At 39.3% G+C, this 23755-nt stretch overlaps 1 protein-coding gene across 3 annotated transcripts in view; it reads right to left on the reverse strand.

Moving 5' to 3' along the window:
- DIS3L2 (DIS3 like 3'-5' exoribonuclease 2) overlaps window positions 1–23755 on the reverse strand; it is a 380125-nt gene that overhangs the window by 237955 nt on the left and 118415 nt on the right. For all 3 annotated transcript variants that reach the window (XM_050751081.1, XM_050751079.1, XM_050751080.1), the window contains one exon: window positions 7972–8206. In XM_050751081.1, the coding sequence (XP_050607038.1) occupies window positions 7972–8206 (235 nt within the window). The remainder of the gene's footprint in view (window positions 1–7971; window positions 8207–23755) is intronic.

Here is a 23755-nt window from a genome sequence, read left to right on the forward strand (position 1 = left end):
CCAAACAAACAAAAGCTGAAGGACTTCATCAACACCAGACTTATCCTACAAGAAACGCTAAAGGGAGTACTTCATTTAGAAAGAAAAGAATATTAATGAGCAATAAAAAATCATCTGAAGGTACAAAACTCACTGATAATAATAAGTACACAGAAAAACACAGAAATATTATAACACTGTAACTTTGGTGTGTAAACTACTCTTACCTTAAATAGAAAGATTAAAATATAAACCAATTAAAAATAATAACTACAACAACTTTTCAAGACACAGACAATATTGTAAGATGTGAATAAAAGCAACAAAAACTTAAAAAGTGAGGGGATGAAGTTACGGTGTAGAGTTTTTATTAGTTTTCTTTTTGCTTATTTATTTATGAAAACAGTAGTAAGCTGCTATCAGCTTCAAATAATGGGTTATAGGATAGCATTTGTAATACTGATTTTAACCTCAAATCAAAAAACATACAACAAATACACAAAAATTAAAAAGCAAGAATTATATCATATTACCAGGGAAAAATCACTTTCACTAAAAGGAAGACAGGAATGTGGAAAGAAGAGAAGACCACAAAACCACCAAAAAACAAATAACAAAATGGCAGGAGTAAGTCCTTACTCATCAATGATAACACTGAATGTAACTGGACTGAACTTTCCAATAAAAAGACACAGAGTGGCTGAATGGATGAAAAAACAAGACGCAATGATCTGCTGCCTAAAGGAACACACTTCACCTATAAAGACATACATCAACTGAAAATAAAGGGATGGAAAAAGATATACCAAGCCAATAGAAACCAAAAAAGGGGAGAAATATCTGTATTAATATCAGATAAAATAGATTTCAAGGCAAAAACTGTAAGAAGAGAAAAAGAAGGTCACTATATAATGATAAAGGGGTCAATTTAGCAAGAAGGTATAACAATCTTAAGTATATATGCACCCAACACTGGAGGGCCCAGATATATAAAGCAAATATTATTAGAGCTAAAGAGAGAGAGAGAGAGAGAGAGAGAGAGACCCCAATATAATAATAGCTAGAGCTTTCTTTCCTTTTTTTTTTTTTTTTTTTCTGAGACGGAATCTCGCTCTGTCACCCAGGCTGGAGTGCAGTGGCACAATCTTGGCTTCCTGCAGCTTCTGCCTCTCAGGTTCAAGCAATCCTCCCACCTCCACCTCCCCAGTAGCTGGGGTTATAGGTGCACACCACAACTGGCTAATTTTTGTATTTTTAGTAGAAACGGGGTTTTGCTATGTTGGCCAGGGTGGTCTCAAAGTCCTGTCCTCAAGTGATCTACCTGCCTTGGCCTCCCAAAGTGCTGGGATTACAGGCATGAGCCACCACACCTGGCCAACAGCTAGAGATTTCAACAACCCATTTTCAGCATTTGACAGATCTCCCAGACAGAAAATCAACAAAGAAACAGCTGACTTAATCTGCATTATAGATCAAAATAGCCCTAATAAATATTTACAGAATACTTCATCCAATGGCTGCAGAATACACATTCTTTTCCTTAGCATATGGATCATTCTCAAGGACAGACCATATGTTAGATCACAAAACAAGTCTTAAAACACTCAAAAAAAACTGAAATAGTATCAAGTATCTTCTCTGACCACAATGGAACAAAACTAGAAATCAATAACAACAGGAATTTTGGAAACTATACAAATACATGAAAATTTTAAAACATGCTGAATGACCAGTAGGTTAACAAATTTAAAATTTCTTGAAACAAATGATAATGGAATCACAGCATATCAAAACCTATGGGATACAGGGAAAACTGTGCTTACATCAATTAAAAAAAAGAAAAAGAAAGAAGAAAAAATTCAAATTAACCACCTAATGATGCATCTTAAAGAACTAGAAAAGCAATGGCAAACCAAACCCAAAATTAGTAGAAGAAATAATAAGGTCAGAGCAGAAATAAATGAAATTGAAATGAAGAAAACAATCCAACAGATCAATGAAATAAAAAGATAGTTTTCTGAAAAGTTACACAAAATTGACAAATCTTTAGCCAGACTAAGAAAAGAGAAGACCCAAATAAATAAAATCAGAGACGAAAAAGGAGACACTACAACTGATACTGCAGAAACTCAAAAGATCATTAGTGGATACTATGAGAAACTACATACCAATAAATTGGAAAATGCAGGAAATTGATAAATTCCTAGACACATACAACCTACCAAGATTGAACCATGAAGAAATGCAAAACCTGAACAGACCAATAACAAGTAACAAGATTGAAGCTGTAATAAAAAGTCTTCCTACAAAGAAAATTCAGGACCTGACGGCTTCACTATTGGAATTCTACCAAACATTTAAAGAAGAATTAATACCAATCCTACTCAAACTATTCTGAAAAACAGAGGAGAAGGGAATACTTCCAAACTCATTCTACAGGGCCAAATTACCCTGATACCAAAACCAGACAAAGACATATATTTTTTAAAAAAAAAACTACAGGCCAATATCACTGATGAATATTAACGCAAAAATCCTCAACAAAATACTAGCAAATAAAATTCAACAACATATTAAAAGGATCATTCATCATAACCAACTGAGATTTATTCCAGGGATGCAAACATGGTCCAACATATACAAATCAATCAATGTGATACATCATATCAACAGAATGAAGGAAGAAAACTATATGATCATTTCAATTGATGCTGAAAAAGCACTTGATAAAATTCAACATCCATTCATGATAAAAATCCTTGAAAAACTGGGTACAGAAGGAACATATCTCAGCCTAATAAAAGCCGTATATGACAGATGCACAGCTAAGATAAAACTGAATGGGGAAAAACTAAAAGCCTTTCTTCTAAGGTCTGGAACACAACAAGAATACCCATTGTCACTACTGTTATTCAACCTAGTACTGGAAGTCCTAGCTAGAGCAATCAGACAACAGAAAGAAATAAAAGACACCCAAATTGGAAAAGGAAGAAGTCAAATAATTCTTGCTCGCAGATGATATGATCTTATATTTGGAAAAGCCTAAAGACTTCACCAAAAAACTATTAGAACTGAAAATTCAGTAAATTTGTAGGATATAAAATCAACATACAAAAATCATAACATTTCTATATGCTAACAGTAAACAATCTGAAAAAGAAAGCAAGAAAGTAATCCCATTTACAGTAGTTACAAATAAAATTAAGTATCTCAGAATTAACCAAAGAAGTAAAATATCTATACAATGCAAACTATAAAATATTGATGAATTACATTAAAGAGGACACAAAAATGTTCAAAGATATTTCACGTTCATGGATGGGAAGAATCAATATTGTTAAAATGTCAATACCAAAGCAATCTACAGATTCGATGCAGTCCCTAACAAAATACCAATGACATTCTTCATAGAAAAAAAAAATCCTAAAATTTATACAGAACCATAAAGATCCAAAATAGTCAAAGCTATCTCGAGAAAAAGGAACAAAACTGGAGAATTCACATTACATTACCAGACTTTAAATTACACTACAGAGCTATAGTAACCAAAATGGCATGGTACTGGCATAAAAACAGATACACAGACCAGTGGAACAGAGTACAGAACCCAGAATACATACGTCCATACATACATCCATACATCCACAGTGAACTCATTTTCAACAAAGGTGCCAATAACATGTACTGGACAGTCTCTTCAATAAATGGTGCTGAGAAAACTGGATATCCATATGCAAAAGAATGAAACTAGACTCCTATCTCTTCTCACATAAAAAATCAAATCAAAATGGATTAAAGACTTAAATCTAAGACCTCAAGCTATTAAACTGCAAAAAGAAAACACTGGAGAAACTCTCCAGTACATTGGACTGGGCAAAGACTTCTTGAGTGAAGAAGACAGACAAATGGCAAAGAGGCTTACAGAAAAGTGCTCAACGTCATTGATCATCAGAGAAATTCAAGTCAAAACTGCAATGAGGTATCATCTCACCCTGGTTAAAATGGCTTTTATCTAAAAGATAGGCAATAACGAATGTTGGTGAGGATATTGAGAAAAGGGAACCCTCATACACTGTTGGTGAGAATGTAAATTAGTATAACCAGTATAACAGTTTGGAAGTTCCTCAAAAAAACTAAAAATAGCTACCATACCAGCAATCCGACTCCTATGTATATATCCAAAAGAAAGGAAAACAGTATATCAAAGAGATATCTGCACTCCCATGTTTTTCGCAGCACTAATCGTAATAGCCAAGATTTGGAAACAACCTACATGTCCATCAACAGACAAGTGGATAAAGAAAATGTGGCAGATATACACAATGCAGTGCTATTCAGCCATTTAAAAAATAAATAAAAGAATGTGATCCTGTCATTTGCAACAACATGAATGGAATTGGAGGTCATTATGTTAAGTGAAGTAGTCAGGCATAGAAAGACAAACTTCATATGTTCTCACTTATCTGTGAGAACTAAAAAACTAAAACAATTGAACTCATGGAGATAGAGAGTAGAAGGATGATTACCGGGGCTGTGAAGGGTAGTAAGTGGGGAGAAGTGGCAATGGTTAATGGGTAAAATAAGATAGTTACAAAGAATGAATAAGACCTACTATTTTATTTTAGCACAACAGTCAAACATTTTTTTAAGTCATTTATGCATTTGATACCAAGAAAATTTTAATTGGTTGTCCCTAAGCTCCATACGGATGGCAGGTTTCTATGCTAACAACAAAGCTACTGCTTGTAAAGTGGTAAAAGTTCAATCTCGAGTGGGGATTGGGGACTGGACCTCTAAAAGGGGCCCAGGTCTTTGGCCCCCTCTCTCTCAGGGGCTGGCGATAATGCAGACCTGTGCTGTCATCCTCAAAGAAACTACTGTATGAATGTCTGAGATGCTGAGATGTTTCTCTTAATGCAATGATAGGCACTTGCTACAGACAACAGGAGCAATGTGCTCTCTTACCAGAGAAACTGTTAGTTATCACAAAGATATAAATATTTCCTCAGCAAATAGGTATATGCAATAAATACATATGCAATATGGAGCATTTGCTTTGGGCAAAGAAACATAATACTACAGCAAAAACAACCAAAAAAAACACTTTTAAACACAAGCATGAACCAGGATTAATAATCCACTTGTAAGTACAACACAAAGCAAAGAATCTTTCTAGAAGTCTTAGGAAAAGTTTGATATTCTTAAGGTTATGGTTTGTTTCAATAACAAACTTCAAAACCCTAAATAGTGCAAAAAGTACTAACATCCTAATGGTAACCAGATTTTTTTTATTATCCCAAGTAAGAGAAGTTGGTTGAAATATCCTTAAAAATGCTGTGATTTTTAAAAGAGCAAATTGCAATTTTCCTAAATATCAAGAGGGCAAGAAATGAGAAACAGCCATGTGGTTTCACAAACTCTCTATTTAGAGGCTAGCAGAAAAGAGAAATCTGTACCAGATACTGAGGGAAGGATTAAGGTTGTTCCCTCAGTCAGGGCTACTAAGGAAGTAATATAAGTAACAACAGGCTAGAAAAGATGCAAAAAGAATAAGGAAAGAAACATGCATACAGTGGGCTTGTAATGTACTCAGTGATATTTACATGTAAGAAAGAGGGAGGGGCCAGGTACGATGGCTCACACCTGTAATCCCAGTGCTTTGGCAGGCCAAAGCAGGAGGATCGCTTGAGGCCAGGAGTTCAAGACTAGCCCTGGCAACACAGCAAGACCCTGTCTCTATTAAAAAACAACAACAAAAAAAAATTCCTGGGTGTGGTGGTGCACACTTTAGTCCCAGCTACTCAGGAGGCTGAGGCAGGAAGATCGCCTGAGTCCAGGAGGTCAAGGCTGCAGTGAGCTATGGTCACACCACTGTACTCTAGCCTGGGTGAAAAAGTGAGACCTTGTCTCAAAAGGAGTGTAGGGGGAGAATTATAATAGAGGGTGAATCAAGAGGAGGTATAGCATCAGAGTTTCCCAAAACTCTGGGTTGGATGCTAACAAAATGAACTATTAGCATCCAACCCAGGCATCAATTCTGCTGTCACTTCCATCCATCAGTATTTCCTTGTCCTTGTATTTGTACCAACCACTAATGAGAGATCAATGTGTCCTATCCCTTCACTTGGAGCCCAGAGGAAAAGAGGCTGCTGAGATCTGACAAGCCTATCACCAGAGCTGGGTTTCCACGAAGTAGTTTTAAGCCAACAATAGGCTTTAAAGTGTTCCTTTGCCTGACTTTATCCTGTGAATCTCTCTCTTCCATGCTGATCTTGTTAATGAAGGATTTCGCTACTTAGAGTCCTGGTTATTTGCCACTCTTCTCACTGAAAATACATGACTCATAGTACTGATGTGATTATGATAATGCACATTTACTTTAAGAAGAATGTCACAGTATTCAACTATTTTAAAAGAAAAGAAAGTAGAAAAATCGCGAGAATGAAATGTCAAGGAATAGCATCCAAAAGGAACTGGCTGAGCTCTTAACATGGAACCCACTAGTTATCTAAACATGTCCCCAAAGAAAAGGAACCTGGGTACCCTGAAGTGAGTGATACCTGGCGGGGCCCATAGCAGTACCTGACACAGGAAGTAGGAGCCTCTTCAGTCAAGAAGAATTTCAGAATTGGAAAGTCATTCTGAATGAGGAGTACTTGGCACCATAAAGACCACATGCTTTCCAAAAATGCTTTCTTTCACAGATCACTACCTCATCAGCAATGGAGAAAAGCAGTCATCCTTCTGCAGTCATGTCCTGAAAACACATTCTGCTTTCTTTATGCTGTGGGGACATATGCTCAGCAGTCCCTAAACAAGTTGTCTGCTGAACATCCTCCTTTAGTAATCTTCTGGCATTCCTCCTAGCCTTTTGTGGGAACTGTGCCAGAAACTTCTTGATAACAAAGCTCATTATCTAGTCAGCCTGGCCAGGTCAGAGTTGGTCGGTTTCCATTAATAGTATACATAAAATTCAATTTGGCTAGAAAATATACTCCTTCTATGTAGAATCTCTTCAAAATCTCTACCTTGAAATATTCAAATTGTACATAATACTTTCCTTAAGTCTCCTAGCTTGTGGTCGGGTAGGGTCCGTGGTCACAGCTCTCGTGTTTACAACTGCTTTTTCTCTGCATCCAGAGGACCCATGGCTTAGATTTCAATCAGAGTAAACAAGACTGGCTTTTTTAAAGGCTTAGAATCAAAATACTTTCTAAGGTTATCTATTTATAAAATTTTGAGTGATCCATGCCCACCAGAAGTGACAAAAATACCTTTTTTTTTTTTTTTGAGACGGAGTCTTGCTCTGTTGCCCAGGCTGGAGTGCAGTGGTGCGATCTCGGCTCACTACAAGCTCCGCCTCTCCAGTTCATGCCATTCTCCTGCCTCAGCCTCCTGAGTAGCTGGGACTACAGGCGCCCACCACAACACCTGGCTAATTTTTTTTTTTTTTTTTTTTTGTATTTTTAGTAGAGATGGGGTTTCACCGTGTTAGCCAGGATGGTCTTGATCTCCTGACCTCGTGATCCGCCCTCCTCAGCCTCCCAAAGTGCTGGGATTACAGGCGTGAGCCACCGCACCTGGCCGACAAAAATACTTTTAAAAGATATTTAAAGTAAAATTGAGAGTAAAATAAAGTGATTTTTCATAAGAATTTTACATACCAGTTTAATTGTGTTCACATCAGCCACAGGATTGGGCCTCTCACAAGAGATGTCAACGTTACCCAGCAACACAGCTCAAGCCTATTAGGAATGTGGCAACTGCAACTACTGCCCACACAAACCGTTGGTAGCACTTTCATCCCCTCTTTCATAACCAGTAGCTAAATCTGTCAAAGATTCCCCCTTTTCTAAAAGCTGCCACAGGTCAAAAATTAGGACTATATCAATTGCATTGTGTTATCTACTCTGTAACCGAGAGGGAATTCCAATACTTAATCAGTGTATTTAAAAAAAAAAAAAAAAAGTCAGACAATAGTCTAGTACTCACCTTTTTCAGAAACACAAACTGAGAGTTTCTTAACATCATCAACCAGCACATTTTGTGTGATGCCATGTCCATCTTCTGAGTCACTGCCATCAAACTGAGCCTCTATAATGACATCAGGACTGTCATTATAGCTTTTCAGGGACTGTTGCGGGAGATGGCGTCCACAGAGCTCCTCGGGGATATCTGATTCATATGCAGCTTCTGTTTCTTTGTCATTGTTCTCTGGTTTAACTACCTGAAGAAAATTTAAAAATTCTGCTAAATCACTGGGAGAAGAAAAAAAAGAGCAGATTTTTCTTTTCTAAGGAAGAAACTGCATATACAGAAGCTAATGATATTGGACACTAATCACGTAGTTCGAAAAAGGATCTTTACTTTCCAGAAGCACAGACCACCTAAAGCACATAATCAATCCAGCAAAGCCAGGTTGACAATCAGTTCTTCAGGATGCCCCAAATTAAGGCCTTATCCACTTCTCATGTTTCTGATCTACATTTTCATCATCTCTCCCCAAAGGCCCTGAATACTAGAAGTAACCATGCTGCTTCATAAAGGCTCACCATATAGCAACAATCAGTAAGTTAGGGAATGATAAAAGAACTCAACAAAGTATGCCACAGTGTTCCCAAAGGAAACCACAAGAATACAAGATGAAGTGGAAAAAAACAAAATTAAGTGTGAACAAGAGTTTATAAAATGTTCTTATAAAAACATAAAGCTTTACTTGGGAGGCTAAGGTGGGAGGATCACTTGAGCCTGAGAGGCACAGGTTGCAGTGAGTCAAGATTGCGCCCACTGCCCAGGCAACAAAGCAAGACCCTGTCTCCAAAAATAAAGCTTTAATTCCCCATTTTGTGGCCTGAAATCAATATATAAAGCACACACACTGATGGACATTTACATTACAATACTAATGAAGCAAGTAGAGGAAAAAACCCCAGGCCAGGCACAGTGACTTACACCTGTAATCTCAGAACTATGGGAGGCCAAGGCAGGAGGACTTTAAGACCAGCCCGGGCAACATATTGAGACCATGTCTCTACTAAAAATTTAAAAATCAACAAGGCATAGTGGAGGAAGGGGTGGGGGAGGGGCGGGGGGGGCGCCTGTAGTCCTAGCTACTTGGGAGGCTGAAGTGGGAAGATTACTTGAGCCTAGGAGTTACAGTAAGCTATGATCACACCACAGCACTCCAGCCTGGACGACAAAGGGATATTCTAGCTCTTAAAAAATAAAAAATAAAATAGAAAACCAATCCAGATACTAATCTATTTTATGAGTTTGTCACATACAGCACTCTGATGTCTATGGGCACTATATTAAAATACACCAGGTGTTATTGAGTCACTGAAAAAAACTGTGACCCTACAGGCAAATCTGCCCATCCACATTAGCAAAAAAGCAGCAGATTTTGTAGGTTCTGGATGTTACTTGAATACCACATCCTTTTTAAGAATCTATTTCTAGATGAGAAATATCTATGTTCAATTTAAACATATAATTAAAACTTAAATGCTCACATGTACATATATACAAATAAAAAAATGAATTTGATCACTACTTGTAAACATTCCTTTTATTCTTTCAAACAAATGTTGGAATGCCCATCTCGTGCCAGGCACCATCATGAGTCCTACATCCTAGCGGGGTGACAAATGATGAACAATTTACTCATTCAACAAATCATTATGGAGTCCCTTTCATGGTGCCAGAAACTGTTCTAGGTGTCAAGGGCAGAACAGTGAACACAATCAAAAGTCGACTAGTGAGAAGCGCAATTAAATATATTGAAAGAATGAGAAAGCTGGTTAAGTAAATGAGAGAATAATGGAGAGGGTGTGGCTAGTTTATCAGTAGGGTGATTAGGAAATACTGCTTAGAGGAAGCAACATTTGAGCAGAGACCTGAATGAAGTGAAAGAGCTCTAGCGGTTTCACCATGTTTATATTTGATAGGTCTGATGTTCTAATTAAAAGTAACACAAAGATTATGCTTAGTAAAAGATCTTCACCTTATATAAGGCAGAACAAGTTGTTAAATCTTTCCTAAAACATTTTAATCCAGTAGGTTCAATTAACATAACCATCCCTAGACAATTAATATTATAATATCGACTCAGAAAACCAAAGTAAAATATTACAAATATACTAACAATTAAAGGTAAGAATATATCCTCAGTTTGTAAAAATTGACTCCATAAAAATATAGTAATAGAAAAACTTGTAAACAACGCTTTATTTTTTGAGCAAAATTGCACTCAAAACTTTTGAGCAAAAGTTTAATGAACTTTTTAAAAAACTTGTTTCCCAATCCCTGAGTACATTTAATGAAATTTTCTTTTTTGCTGTGTTTTGACTCTTGTCGGATTCATACATTCATTTGTCCATTCACCTGTCCATGGGAAGTTAGAAACAGACACATCTCCCTCTCTTTAATACTACAAAAAAGTTCTACTGGCCAGCAATCTCCAAAAAGATTCCCTCAGGCCCCTTCCTGCAAGAGCTCAAGTGAGTGAAGCTACAGCTAGGGCACCGATACACAGGTTGAACATCCCTAATATGAAAATCCAAAATGGTCCGAAATATGAAACTTTTTGAGCATCAATATGACACTCAAAAGATATGCTCAGTGGAGCATTTCAGATTTCAGATTTTAGGATTTAGGATGCTCAACTGGTATAATGTAAATATTCCAAAATCTGAAAAACATCCAAAACACAAAAAAACACTTCTGGTCCCAAGAAGGACCTTATTTTGGATAAGAATTTCTTATTCTGGAAAAGGAATACACAGCCTGTACAATTAAAAAACCAGCTCTCCCATCTGCACTCTGCTTTACCACATAAGCCTTGTTTTCATAACTGACCCAAAGAAGATCATTCAAAAATAAGAAAATTTACTGACAAGTTATGGCAGAAAAAGAATTTGATATCACTCAAATCAACAAATTCATTCAATTTCCTTATAAGTGCCTGGCAAATTCAGAAATATTTAGGAACATCTGCCCTGATCATCCTCAAAGAAGTAATACAACCTTGGGTACTGTCACAGCAGCCCAAGCACAGGCAGAAGGCACAGGTGTACACCCTACGTCTAAAGCATGGTGGCTACAGAACAATCTAGGGTCTCATGGTTTTTCCTGTATCATCCCCATACATACTTCACCTCAGAGAGAGGAGTTCTGGGCAAGAAAACAACTGTCATACTACAGTTGGACTAGCAGGTAAAAGGTAGTCTCCTGGAAAGACATTATGGGCCTGGCACAGTGGCTCATATCTGTAGTCCCAGCACTTTGGGAGGACAAGGCAGGCAGATCACTTGAAGTCAGGAGTTCAAGATCAGCCTGGCCAACATGGTGAAACCCTGTCTCTACTAAAAATACAAAAATTAGCTGGGTGTGTGGTGGCACACACCTGTAATCCCAGCTACTCAGGAGTCTGAGGCAAGAGTATCACTTGAGCTCAGGGGGCAGAGGTTGCAGTGAGCTGAGATCACACCACTGCACTCCAGCCTGGGCAACAGAGTGAGACTCTGTCTCAAGAAAAAGAAAAAAAGGAAGACATTATGCAAAGAGCTCAGGCCTTTAGTTTCTATTACGTATTTATTTCTGCCACTAATGGTTCCACAAAGGATTTGGTTCCTATCAACCATGGAGAAAATATCATAGGTACCAAAATACTGACTTTGTTATACAATCTGCAGGCTTCTCACAGTGAAAGGTCTTTCTCTGCATGCATGTATTATGTGTGGGAGGGTATAAATTGTAATCAGCATGATTCTGCCTGCCTACTTAATAATTATGTTTTGGCTCATGCATACAAAGTTAAAGAAGAGAATGGGAAGAGAAGGGGTTTTGCTGTGCCCCCACCCAAATCTCATCTTGAATTGTAGCTCCCACAATTCCCACATGTCATGGGAGGCACCAGATGGGAGGTAATTGAATCATGGAGGGTGGGTCTTTCCTGTGCTGTTCTCATGACAGTGAATAAGTCTCACGTGATCTGATGGTTTTATAAAGGGGAGTTTCCTTGAACAAGTTCTCTTCCCTTGTAGACCGCCATATGAAACGTGCCTTTTACCTTCTGCCATGACTGGAAGGCCTCCCCAGCCACATGGAATTAACCTCTTTCTTTTGTAAATTGTACAGTCTTGGGTATGTCTTTATCAACAGCATGAAAATGGACTAATACAGAAGATCAGTGGAAAGCAATAACCAGAGTACAGCAAGCTTAACTGTAGAGCATATTCAAAAACTAATCTACATCCAACTTTGTGATAATCTTCACGGTTTATACTGAAGAATTAGTGTTGTAGGGACTAAATTCACTTATGAGTTACTAAACCAAAAAATGCTATAAGGCAGCAGTCCCCAACCTTTTCAGTGCCAGGGACTGGTTTTGTGGAAGACAATTTTTCCACAGACCAGAGGTAGGGGGGTGTTACAGGATGAAATTGCTCCATCTCAGACCAGCAAGCATTAGATTCTCATAAGTAGCATGCAACCTAAATCTCTCACATGCACAGTTCACAATAGAGTTCATGCTCCTATGAGAATCTAATGCCCCTGCTGATCTGACAGGAAGCGGAGCTCAGGCAGTAATGCTTGCTTGCCCACTGCTCACCTCCTGCTGTGTGGTCCAGTTCCTAATAGGCCACAGATCAGTACCAGTCCATGGCCCAGGTGTTGGAGACCCCTGAGGTAATAGGACTTAATAAATTAAGTCATTCAAAACTGTGCAATTAAAATATAAATTAATGTGTTACTTCTTTAAAGCATTTTATTCTATGTTATTATCCTAAGACACATAAGAAAAGAACAAAAAGTATGGGGGAAAAAGATCATCATGAGATCACAGGACTCAAAACCTGTGTACTCTCTAATCGTTCCATATTGCATACTGGTTAAAAGTAAGGGTGTGAGGCCAGGCGCGGTGGCTCATGCTTGCAATCCCAGAATTTTGGGAGGATCAGGAGGGCGGATCACCTGAGGTCAAGAGTTCGAGACCAGCCTGGCCAATGTGGCAAAACCCTATCTCTACTAAAAATACAAAAATTAGCCAGGCATAGTGGCATGTGCCTGTAGTCCCAGCTACTTGGGAAGGCTAAGGCAGGAGAATAACTTGAATCCAGAGGCAAAGGTTGCAGTGAGCCAAGACTGCGCCACTGCACTCCAGCCTGGGCAACAGAGCAAGCAAGACTCCATCTCAAAAAAAAAAAAAAGGGTGTGGGACCCCTTAGAGAAATGGCTAATTCAAATCTGGAGCAGGAAATGGACAAGACAACCCTGGAACCTCCTGTCATACTGGGAAAACAAGACAGCAATCAATGGCTACTAGTGTCTTGTCTAAAAGACACAGGAAGTATAATAAAGGGGCTTTCTCTGGTTAACTATGGAGAATTCTACGCATTTATTCTCCCTGGCCTGTACAAACTGTACCTCAAGGTAACCAAGTAATTGATGAGGTAAAGGTTTTCTTTATACAAGTGTTTCAGCTAATTAAATTAAGAAGGAAAAAAAAGGCTTTTCGGTACTGCCATTTTGCCATCCCTACTGAATAACAGATTCAGGTAATGCTCATCAATGGTTGCTAAAACCAGTAAGTCATAAGCTGATGGAGAAGGAGTTTTATAACGGATGAACGTTTTATAATGGATGGACCAGAGAGGTAATAATAACGGATGGATGTTTTATAATGGGTGGATCAGAGTTTTATAATTGATGGACCACAGAGGCAATACCTGAACCTACTGATAAATATGCATATTATAAAAAGAGAAAGAACCAAAGTGCTTCCTGATTCACTATATCAGGAAGTACACATCTCCACCTACAAAGTATTTTCTTTTCCCCAAAATTAAACCTGATCCAATATAGGACATGGAACAGAGGAACATGTTAAACAACACTACCATGCACACTCAATCACATTCAGAATGTGAGAAAATCTATAGGACAAATAACTCAGTTTTGTCAACAAATAAATTGCAAGAAAAAAGGGTAAGCCTATAGATTAAAATATTTGTTACATGTCAACAAAAGGCAATTGTGTAGGCTTTATTTGAATCCTGATTCTAACCAACCAGCTATTTATATATATATATATATATATTTTTTTTTTTGAGACAGAGCTGCACTTTATTACCTACACTTAAGTATAGCAGCACTATCTCAGCTCACTACAACCTCTGCCTCCCAAGCTCAAGAGATCCTCCCACTTCAGCCTCCCAAGTAGTTGGGACTACAGGCACACGCCACCATGCCCGGCTAATTTTCGTATTTTCTGTAGAGATGGGGTTTCATCATGTTGCCCAGGCTGGTCTTGAACTCCCGAGCTCGAGCAATCCACCCACCTTAGCCTCCCAAAGTGCTGAAATTACAGGTGTGAGCCACCATGCCCAGTCCTGTATTTTTAAAAAAGAAAAGAAAGGTAAAAAAAGGAGGAGAGAGAAAATCAGAGAAATATAAATAGTGATTAGACAATGAATATCATTAATTCATTCTGACTGTTTTTCAAAAATCTCTACCTTTTGGAGACACCTGAAATATTTAGGGATGAAATGATAGATCCATCCATACTCACTTCTTAAGTGATTTCATGCAGTCTTTTGGCTTTAAATCTCTCTCTACATGCTATTAACTCCCAAAGTTAAGTGCCTAGCTCAATCTTTCCCCTCATCTTCAGACTTATATTCAATTGCCTAGAAGACATCTCAAACTAGAGAACCCTTGATCCCCACTAGAACCTGCTCCTCACCCAGCACAGCTCTCTCAGCAGATGACATCACCTTCCATCCAGTTCCTCCAGCCCTAAACCATAGCACTACCCCTTGACTCTCTCCCTCTCATTCCCCACATTCACTCCATCAGAAGAACCCAGTGGCCCTTCCTTTAAATGGATCTTCTTGCTATTTCCACTGTTACCACATAAACCCAAACAACCTTTATTGCCATGCTGAATTACTGCAATAATTGGTCTCTTGATTTCCATTTTGGACCAATAAAGTTAGAGTGATTCTTTTAAAACACAAATCAGATCATGTCATTCTCCTGACAGCTTTCTAACCTCCTTCTGTTGCCATGCTACAAGACCTTATCAAGACATTTTTCTATCCTCATGTTCTACAATTTCTTCTTTTGCAAATGACACTCCAACTCCAGAGACTTTCTTGCTATTCCTAGAATACTACAACCTTCCATCGTAGGGCTTTTTCACTTGCTATCCTTCTATCTGGAAAGCTCTCTGCCTGGCTATTCATAGGGCCTGCCCTTTCATTTTGTTCAAGTCTCTGCTCAAATATCTGCCTGTCAAAGAAGCTTCCCTGATCACAGTAACTGAAACAGCCCCACCTTGCTATCATTTCTGCTATTGGTAACCCCATAAATTATAACACATCTTAGTGGATTCCACTTCAGGTTGTACTGAATTTCAACTTCTTTGAAAATATTCTCGCATGTACTCATTCCATAGAGACTACTCTTTGAAGCTAATTCTTCAGTCACTTCCAACTTAACACTGCTCATTGAATAAACAACAACTGAACAGTATTGCTAACATCCATCACCTTTTTAAGAGTCAAAGACATACAGATAAAAAGAATAAAAGAGTCCAGAAATAAACACCCCTCATTTATAAGTAGGTGATATTCAACAATAATTTTTTTTTTTTTTTGAGACAGAGTCTTGCTCTGTCACCTAGGCTGGAGTGTATCCCCTTATCCAGCTTTATTTTCATTTGCACTTACCACTATCAGAAAGTATATATCTCCTTATTTACTTTCTGTTTCCCCAACTAGAATATAGGTTTCATGAACATAGAGGTATCTATTCTATGCACTGCTGTATTCTGAGTTGAGAGCAGCATTTAATAGCCTCTCAAATATATGCTAACAGAGTCAACAAACATGACAATTCATTAGAAAATGATTTGTTCGGAGTCTATCTTCCCTAATAAACTCCATGAAGTGCCCATGGCTAGGCCTGGCACATAGTTGGACCCAATTGTCTTTCAAATAAAGAGCCAGATATGGTACACTGTATCTAATATCTCCACATATCTAAAATCTATCCATCTTTTAAGACCTACTCCAAAAAGCATGAATTTTCTATAATCCAAAATCCACCATATAATCTTCCCAGTTCCTCTCCATCCTCCTGCCTGCCCAGGCAAGAATAATTTCTCTTTCTTTATAGTCCCAAAGCAATTTATCTGTGCCTCTTCACCACTTCTCAATTTCTTTACTATATTAGTGTTATCTAAGCATACGATTTATCTCAGACTATCTGGTCACTAATTATATACTACACATTTTTGCGTATTCTACAGAAAGTTACATAATTAATCTAAGTACTCAATGTTTGATGAATAAATGGATGAACAGGTAGAAGAACAATAAAATGAACATAGGAGATTATCAAGATGCAAGAGCTTTCAGAAAAGTTCTCGAGCACAAATGTATGTGGGTTAGAAATTAGCAGCCTAATTTTCCTTGACTCTGTAAAGTAAGAGGCTTTCTTCCATGGGGTTGTCTTTGAAAGAGTTAAGAAGTCTAAATCAGTGGTTCTCAACTTTGAAAGTTAGCAGATCCCTCTGAGAATCAGATGAAAGCAGTAAACCCTTCCTCCACAGCGGGGAAACAAAAAAAGGGCATATTTACAAGCAGACAGAAAATACTCTAGGCTGGGCACGGTGGCTCACACCTATAATCCCAGCACTTTGGAAGGCCAAAGCTGGTGGATGACCTGAGGTCAGGAGTTTGAGACCAGCCTGGCCAACACAGCAAAACCCCGTCTCTATTAAAAATAAAAAAATTAGCCAGACGTGGTGGCACACACCTGTAGTCCCAGCTACTCGGGAGGCTGAGGCAGGAGAATCACTTGAACCGAGGAGGTGGAGGGTCCAGTGAGCCAAGATTACACCACTGAACTCCAGCCTGGGTGACAGAGCGAGACTCCATCTCAAAAAAATAATGAGAGAGAGAGAGAGAGAGAAAGAAAGAGAGAGAGAGGAAGGGAGGGAGGAGGGAGGGAGGGAGGGAGGGAGGGAGGGAGGGAGGGAGGGAGGGAGGAAGGAAGGAAGGAAGGAAGGAAGGAAGGAAGGAAGGAAGGAAGGAAGGAAGGAAGGAAGGAAGGAAGGAAGGAAGGAAGGAAGGAGATGCTCTATAAGAAAGTACAGTAAAGGGCCTGGTGCTAAAGGATACCAGTTCAGGCTGACCAATATTTTGGAGAACTCTGGGCTCAGAGTGAAAGAAGGGGCCCTGAGGATAGCGGATATATTACTGACATCGTTAACTGAGGACTTTTTAAATTCCTCTGGTTTCTCCATAGACCTGTGACGGTGGGGCAGCGGACTGCACTTATTACCTGAGAGAATGCTACAAATGGGATTATTTCTCCCTTGGAGATTTAGTCTAATCTCTGGAGGACAGGACAGAAACAGATGAGTGAGAGAATCAAATCACTAGATCCTAAAGAACTTTTTCACTCTCAGTCTTTTTCCATGAACAGGGTGGGATGGGCATCACATAAAACCCTGCTGATAAAAATAAGCAGTGAAAATACAGACAGAGATCAACTGAGGAGTATTGATAGGAAATAAATGGCATTTGCAGCCACTAAAAATGCTCTAGAAATAGTACAATACAATACTTATTTTATTTGACCCCACCCCCAACTCCCAAACACACACAGAGAAACTTGTGTCAGATACACCCTGAAGTTAGTTTTACCAAGGACAGATCTGTGATCTACCTCCTGTTTTCTTTTGGAAGGTAAAATTGGGCGCTAAGAGTGGTATGGCAGTGTGCTGAAAGGAAAAAGTAAGCCTGTCTCCATCAGGCGGGATTCCCTACGCTCTGGAAGACAGAGAACAGCAACCTGGCCTCTACAGCAGGACCCATGGTGGGGCAGTGGGAAGGGGTGGAGGGCACCCAGAAATACCATGAGGGATGGGTGAAACTGAGGGGCAGCTATGAGAGGCTCACCACTTAAAGGAACAGACCTAAGCCCAGAATCCTAATTTCAGAGACACAGGAGAAGAAGAGGTATCCTTCTGGAAAAGTAGCCTGGGTGTAGCATGACGTCAGCACTTTAAAAGGAACACAGGCCTTGTGTTGGCAGAGGAATGGCAAAATGCCTTGTAGCATCCTATTTCAAAGAGAAGAACATTTGCCGGGTCAGAGACACTATGCAATACTGGGAGTGGGAAATAGCTAAGGAAGATGTAACCTAAAAAGCTGGCAGAATTTTAGAAAATGTGAGAAAATATGTTGGGAAATACGTTTTAAACATATATAAAAAACACTGCCATGAAAGAAAAATAATGATAAACTCAACTGTATTAAAATTTCTTTTTATTCTAAGATATAATAAAAGACATTTTAAAAGGCAAGCCACAGAGGGGCTCATACCCAGAATATATAAAGAACTCCTATAGATCAATAAAAGAGAAATAATCCAATAGAAAAATGGAAGAAAAGGCTTAAAATACTTCACAAAATAGAGATGTCAAGCAATAAAGATGAAAAGGTGCTCTGCCTTATTAGTCAGAGAAATGCAAATTAAAGCCACAATGAGATATCACTGCAAACCCACAGATGGGCAAAACCCAAAAATCCTGATAATACCAAACGCTAGCAAGAACACATAGCAGTACATATCTAGTGTGAATGTAAACTGGTCCAGCCCTTTGCAAAAGAGATCAGGACTATGAGGGAAAGTAGAAAGCAGATCTACTGGATTCTGGAGCCCTGGCTTATTCCACTACACTGCCCTGTCTCCTTCAGGATTCTGACAGGCGCACACGAAAAAGAGGTATCTAAGCTGAGAAAGAACATATGGAAAAGCAAAGAGAACAGAAAATGCAAATTCTCCTTTAGGAATGGCAAATAATCATGAAAATATACAATAAGAGTGAGAAAGGAAGATCAAGATGTCAAGAGCCCTAAGTGCCAACTTAATGAGTTGGGCCTTTACTGTCAAGTCAGTGAAGTGGGAAAGCAGAGTGCAGTGGTTCAGAGCACAATCTCTAAGGACAATACAACTGGCTTGAGTCATGGCTCTGCACTTACCCGCAACGTCACCTTGGAAAAGTTATTTAGTTTCTTTGAATCTCAATTTCATTATCTTTAAAATGGGAACGAGAGTGTCTAATATCATACAACTATTGTGGGAACCAAGATAATAAATGAAAAACTCTTAGCACAGGTGCCTGGAACATGGTAGGAGCTTAAGTAAAGTGAAGGATTTAATAATAACAAAACACTCAGTTGGGAGCCTTTAAATCCTGAAGAGCAACCTGAAGCAAGGGGAAGGGGAAGGGGAAGGAAGGGTCAAAAATAATTGCAAGGCCCTGAACTCAGACAATAGAAACAGAAAAGTTAGGAGCAGTTACATACAAGGAAACAAATACAGCCTTCAGATGACTCGAGAAGCGCAAGATGATGAGGAACATCCAAAGGTGGCAGCTGGAAATGTAGGTCTGGAGACTAGAAGTGTCTTGGAGGACAGAAATCAGATTAGAGAGTTACCCATAATATGGGTTGGCAGTTAAGCAAAGGTGACTCAGGGCCAAGTGTCTACTGAAAAGAGAACCTGAGGATAAAGCCCTTGGGGAAGACTCAAATAAAGAGGTTTCAACAAGGAACAGGAGTGAGCCAAGTAGAGAGAATTTAAACATAACTATGGGCACAGGAATCACAACAAACACTGAAGTTTTTATTATGAATATTGACATCCTATTGCACAATCGTCCCTGTGCTTTTATACACAGTAACTGATTTGCTCCACCCAATGACGCTGGGTGATGCACAGGAGAATGAGGGTCTCCATCTCACAGAGAAGGAAATGAGTTCAGACATGTCACAATCTCACAGCTACTAAATGGCAGAGTTTTAACATGCATACAGGTCTAGGACTCTAAATCCAATTCTCTTAGTCCTGGACACTGGAGGAAACCACCCACAGGAGCTGAAAACAAATAGATTCAGAGTGAACCTCCCCCATACAGCTCCCATCCCTGACACACATTGCATGAAATGCCTCTGAACCTTTTGTTGGCCTAGCAAATAATCAAAATTCAAGACCTAGCTCTTTTGTGAATGTTTCTCTGCTAACTTCTCTCTCTCTGCATAAATGTTGTTGCCTTCCTCTGCAGCACTGCTAATCCTTAGCCATTCTTTCACTATAAGGTTCCTCCGCCAGTTGTGGTGGCTCAAGCTGTAATCTCAGCACTTTGGGAGTCCCAGGCAGGGAGATCGCTTGAGTTCAAGAATTCAAGACCAGCCTGGGCAACATGGCAAAACTCCGTCTCTACCAAAAATAAAAAAATTGCCAGGCATGGTGGCATGCACCTATGGTCCCAGCTACTCGGGAGGCGGAGGAGGAAGGATCACTGGGACCCAGGAAGTCAAGGCTGCAATGAGCTGTGATTGCGTCATTGCTCACGGGGTAAGCCTGGGTGACAGAGCAAGATCCTTTCTCAAAAGCAAAAAAAAAAAAAAAAAAAAATGTTCCTTGATGGGGCTATATTCCATTTATTTGTTTGCATATTTTTTCTTCCACTAGACAGTAAACCACATTACATTTATTTTTATATTTCTGAGAGTCTCCCACAATCCTTGGCACATAGAATGTGCTCAGTAAATACTGATTCTCTTTTCTCTTCTTCTGAAGAGAATGAGAAAGACGAATCAGCTGTAAAAGAAGCATTTGCAAAAAATAACAAGAAATAAATACTAAGTGGCAAGAGCCAGCTAAATTAAAATGCATGTCCATAAGATACTTCATGATACTGCAATGTCCTCCATTAACACAATGTGTCTGGAAACCAGGAAATAGACAACAATTATTTCATCAAAATTGACACTTATCACCGTAAGAGATACAAGATAAATAAACGCAAATGAATAAAATTGGGAGACACTGAAATAAATTCATTTTTCAGAATAATTCTATGCCTTCATATCTAAATTATAACTCAAATTTTCCATATAAATGCAAATATAACCATAAAGTTATATGCTCCCCAACTGGAAAACAAGTGTCTTAGCAAGAAAAGTCACAAATGTCCAGACGAAGGAAAGAATGCCTAGATCTGGCAACACCTCAGAGGGACATTTCCTGATCTTTCCAGAGTTGTGAAGTAGCAATCTGTCACTCAGAAAGCAGGAAATCTCATTTATACTGTGTAGTAAGTTAGACCAACTGCAAACAGAAATTCAAACCTACCAGGATCTAGAGAAGAAACTGGTCACTTCAAAACTGTTTGATGTGCATTAGGTTTTTCTTCCTTTCCTTTTAAAATCAATATACTGTATTTCAAAATTGAAGAGCAAACAAAAAAAGTCCCTGTAACCAAAAAATTCAAATGGAATCCTAAATAAAAATGCCAGGTAACCTTTCCATTATGCTGGCTCACCCGAACTCCAAACATGAACCACTTCATAGCTTCCCTGTTTACTGATACAGAAAAAACCTTTCCTCGAGCACAAAGACCATCATTGAAGAGTGCTGTTTTAAATCTTATAAAAAGAGCAAGTCTATATTAGCACTGGAAAATTCTGTTGCAGCAAATAAACCCTATTACCTTCTCCTTACACATGGGGTTGCTATCATCTTATTATAACAGAGTTTTTCCAAAAGATTCACATATACCTATGTCCATAGACACTTTCTGCTAAAATGGCTTGAGAACTGTGTCCACTGACGCTTTGTGCACAGGAAATAATGCCCTGTCCATCCCACTACCTGAGTCTCAGATTCAGAGCTAAAGCATGTCAGGAAGTCCAGCAAAGAGCTGCTTTTCATTTCTTGGCTTCCCTGGCTAGGCTTAAATGACAGCACTCACTTGCCACACATGTTTTAACAAACTTTCAAATCCCTTAATGGCACACTCGGGACAAAGGATAATACACTGTTCAGGAAACACCTTGAAGCCAAGAAAAGCAATTGATATTTCCACAGGGAGCTCTTGACAAGGCTTGCCAATAAGCTTTTCATTATAAAATTTAACTATGGGCGCTATCATTTAAAGACATATTTACAGACATTTTCAAGGGCATATTTGTTGGGAACTTTGTTTGCTTAGGGTAGGTAATCCAAACGTACCTTTTATCTAGTTAACAGCCAAAGAATGAACAATCTCTCTCCATTCTTCCAATTACTCAGGCCAAAATCCCTGCGCAGTCCTTATCAATCAATCATTCGATACCCTTCCCCACCCCAACTCAACCTCCCCCTCTCTCAAACACATAGCAACACACACACGCACACATACACACCCACCCCACATCCCAACTGTCAGCTAATCTTGTCACCTCTACCTTCATTGCCACCACCCTGGTTTAGTCTCCATCATATCCATCCTGGACGTAAGCAATAGCCGTGTAAGGGGTCTCCCTGCTTCTACCCTTGCCTCCTTTCAGTCTATTCCCAACACAATAGACTGAGCCTATGAAACATAAGTGATATGTCAGTTCTCTACTCCTACCCTCTAAGCCTTACCACTTTAATGAGAGCCAGAAGCAAAATCCTACCTATGATGCACAGGCTCTACCTGACTACACCGCTACCCCTGATCCCTCTGACCTCATGTCTGACAATCTCTACCTCAGCCCCTTTGCTATTCCTTGAGCACACCAGGAATGTACTGCCATTCCCCAAGATCTCCATAAAGACAGCTTCCTCTCTTCCTTTGTTTCTTCACAAAGTCATGCTCTCAATGAGGTCTTCTTTCATTACCCTATTTAAAATCTCAATCCTTATCCCCCAAAATCATATTTCCCTTCCTTATTTTTTCCCTCTTCAGCACATATCACCATTGAGTGTGCTACATATAGTATTTTATTTAATACTATTATATCTTCCCCAGTGCAACACAAACTTCATGAAGGCCACTGCCGCCTGCAACTCAAAATATCAAAAGCACTCTGGTCCTTCCCCTCAAAGCATTTCCCTTTCCTGTTCTCTGTCTTCAAACACCACTACTTCTTCTTCCAGGCCACTCAAGCTGAAAATCTTGCAACCACATTTGACTCTTCCCACTGCTTAACATACCAGTCACCAAATCCCTCACTTACCTTTTTATAAGCAATCTTAGAGCTCCACAAATTCCCTGGTCTTCTAAGTGACACCACCCTACAAATCTCCAGAAATAAAAATTCTGATTACATTATCCTCTTATTAAAAAACATTCCCATGGGTTTCTCTTTCCTAGAGAAACTACTTATCAGCCAGGTACAGTGGCTCATGTCTATAATCCCAGCATTTTGGGAGGCCAAGGTGGAGGACTGCTTGAGCCCAGGAGTTTGAGACCAACCTGTGCAACATAGTGAGACCTCGTCTCTATTTTAAAAAGAGAGATAAACTACTTCTCTATTCTTTGGCTTACCAGACCTTGACTTTCTCAACGTCCACTGACCTCTTTCAGTGATTTTAATCTTATCTGCCGTTTCCTTCCATTATACACCATTCACAGACCACTGCAAACTCTGTCTTGGGTTAAATCCCACCAGCTCAATAACAGGTTTCTTTCTTTTTTCTTCTTTTTTTTGAGACAAGGTCTCACTCTGTTGCCCAGGGTACAGCGCACTAGTGTGAGCACAGCTCACTGCAGCCTCGACCTCCCAGGCTTAAGCTATCCTCTCACCTCAGCCTCCCGAACAGCTGGGGCTACCAGCGTATGCCAACATGCCTGGCTAACTTTTCTTTATTTTTTGTAGAGACAGGGTCACTATGTTGCCCAGGCTGCTCTAGAACTTCTGGGTTCTCAAGATCCTCCTGCCTCAGC

Source organism: Macaca thibetana, chromosome 12 (assembly GCF_024542745.1).
Source record: "Macaca thibetana thibetana isolate TM-01 chromosome 12, ASM2454274v1, whole genome shotgun sequence".
NCBI classification, from domain to species: Eukaryota; Metazoa; Chordata; class Mammalia; order Primates; family Cercopithecidae; genus Macaca; species Macaca thibetana.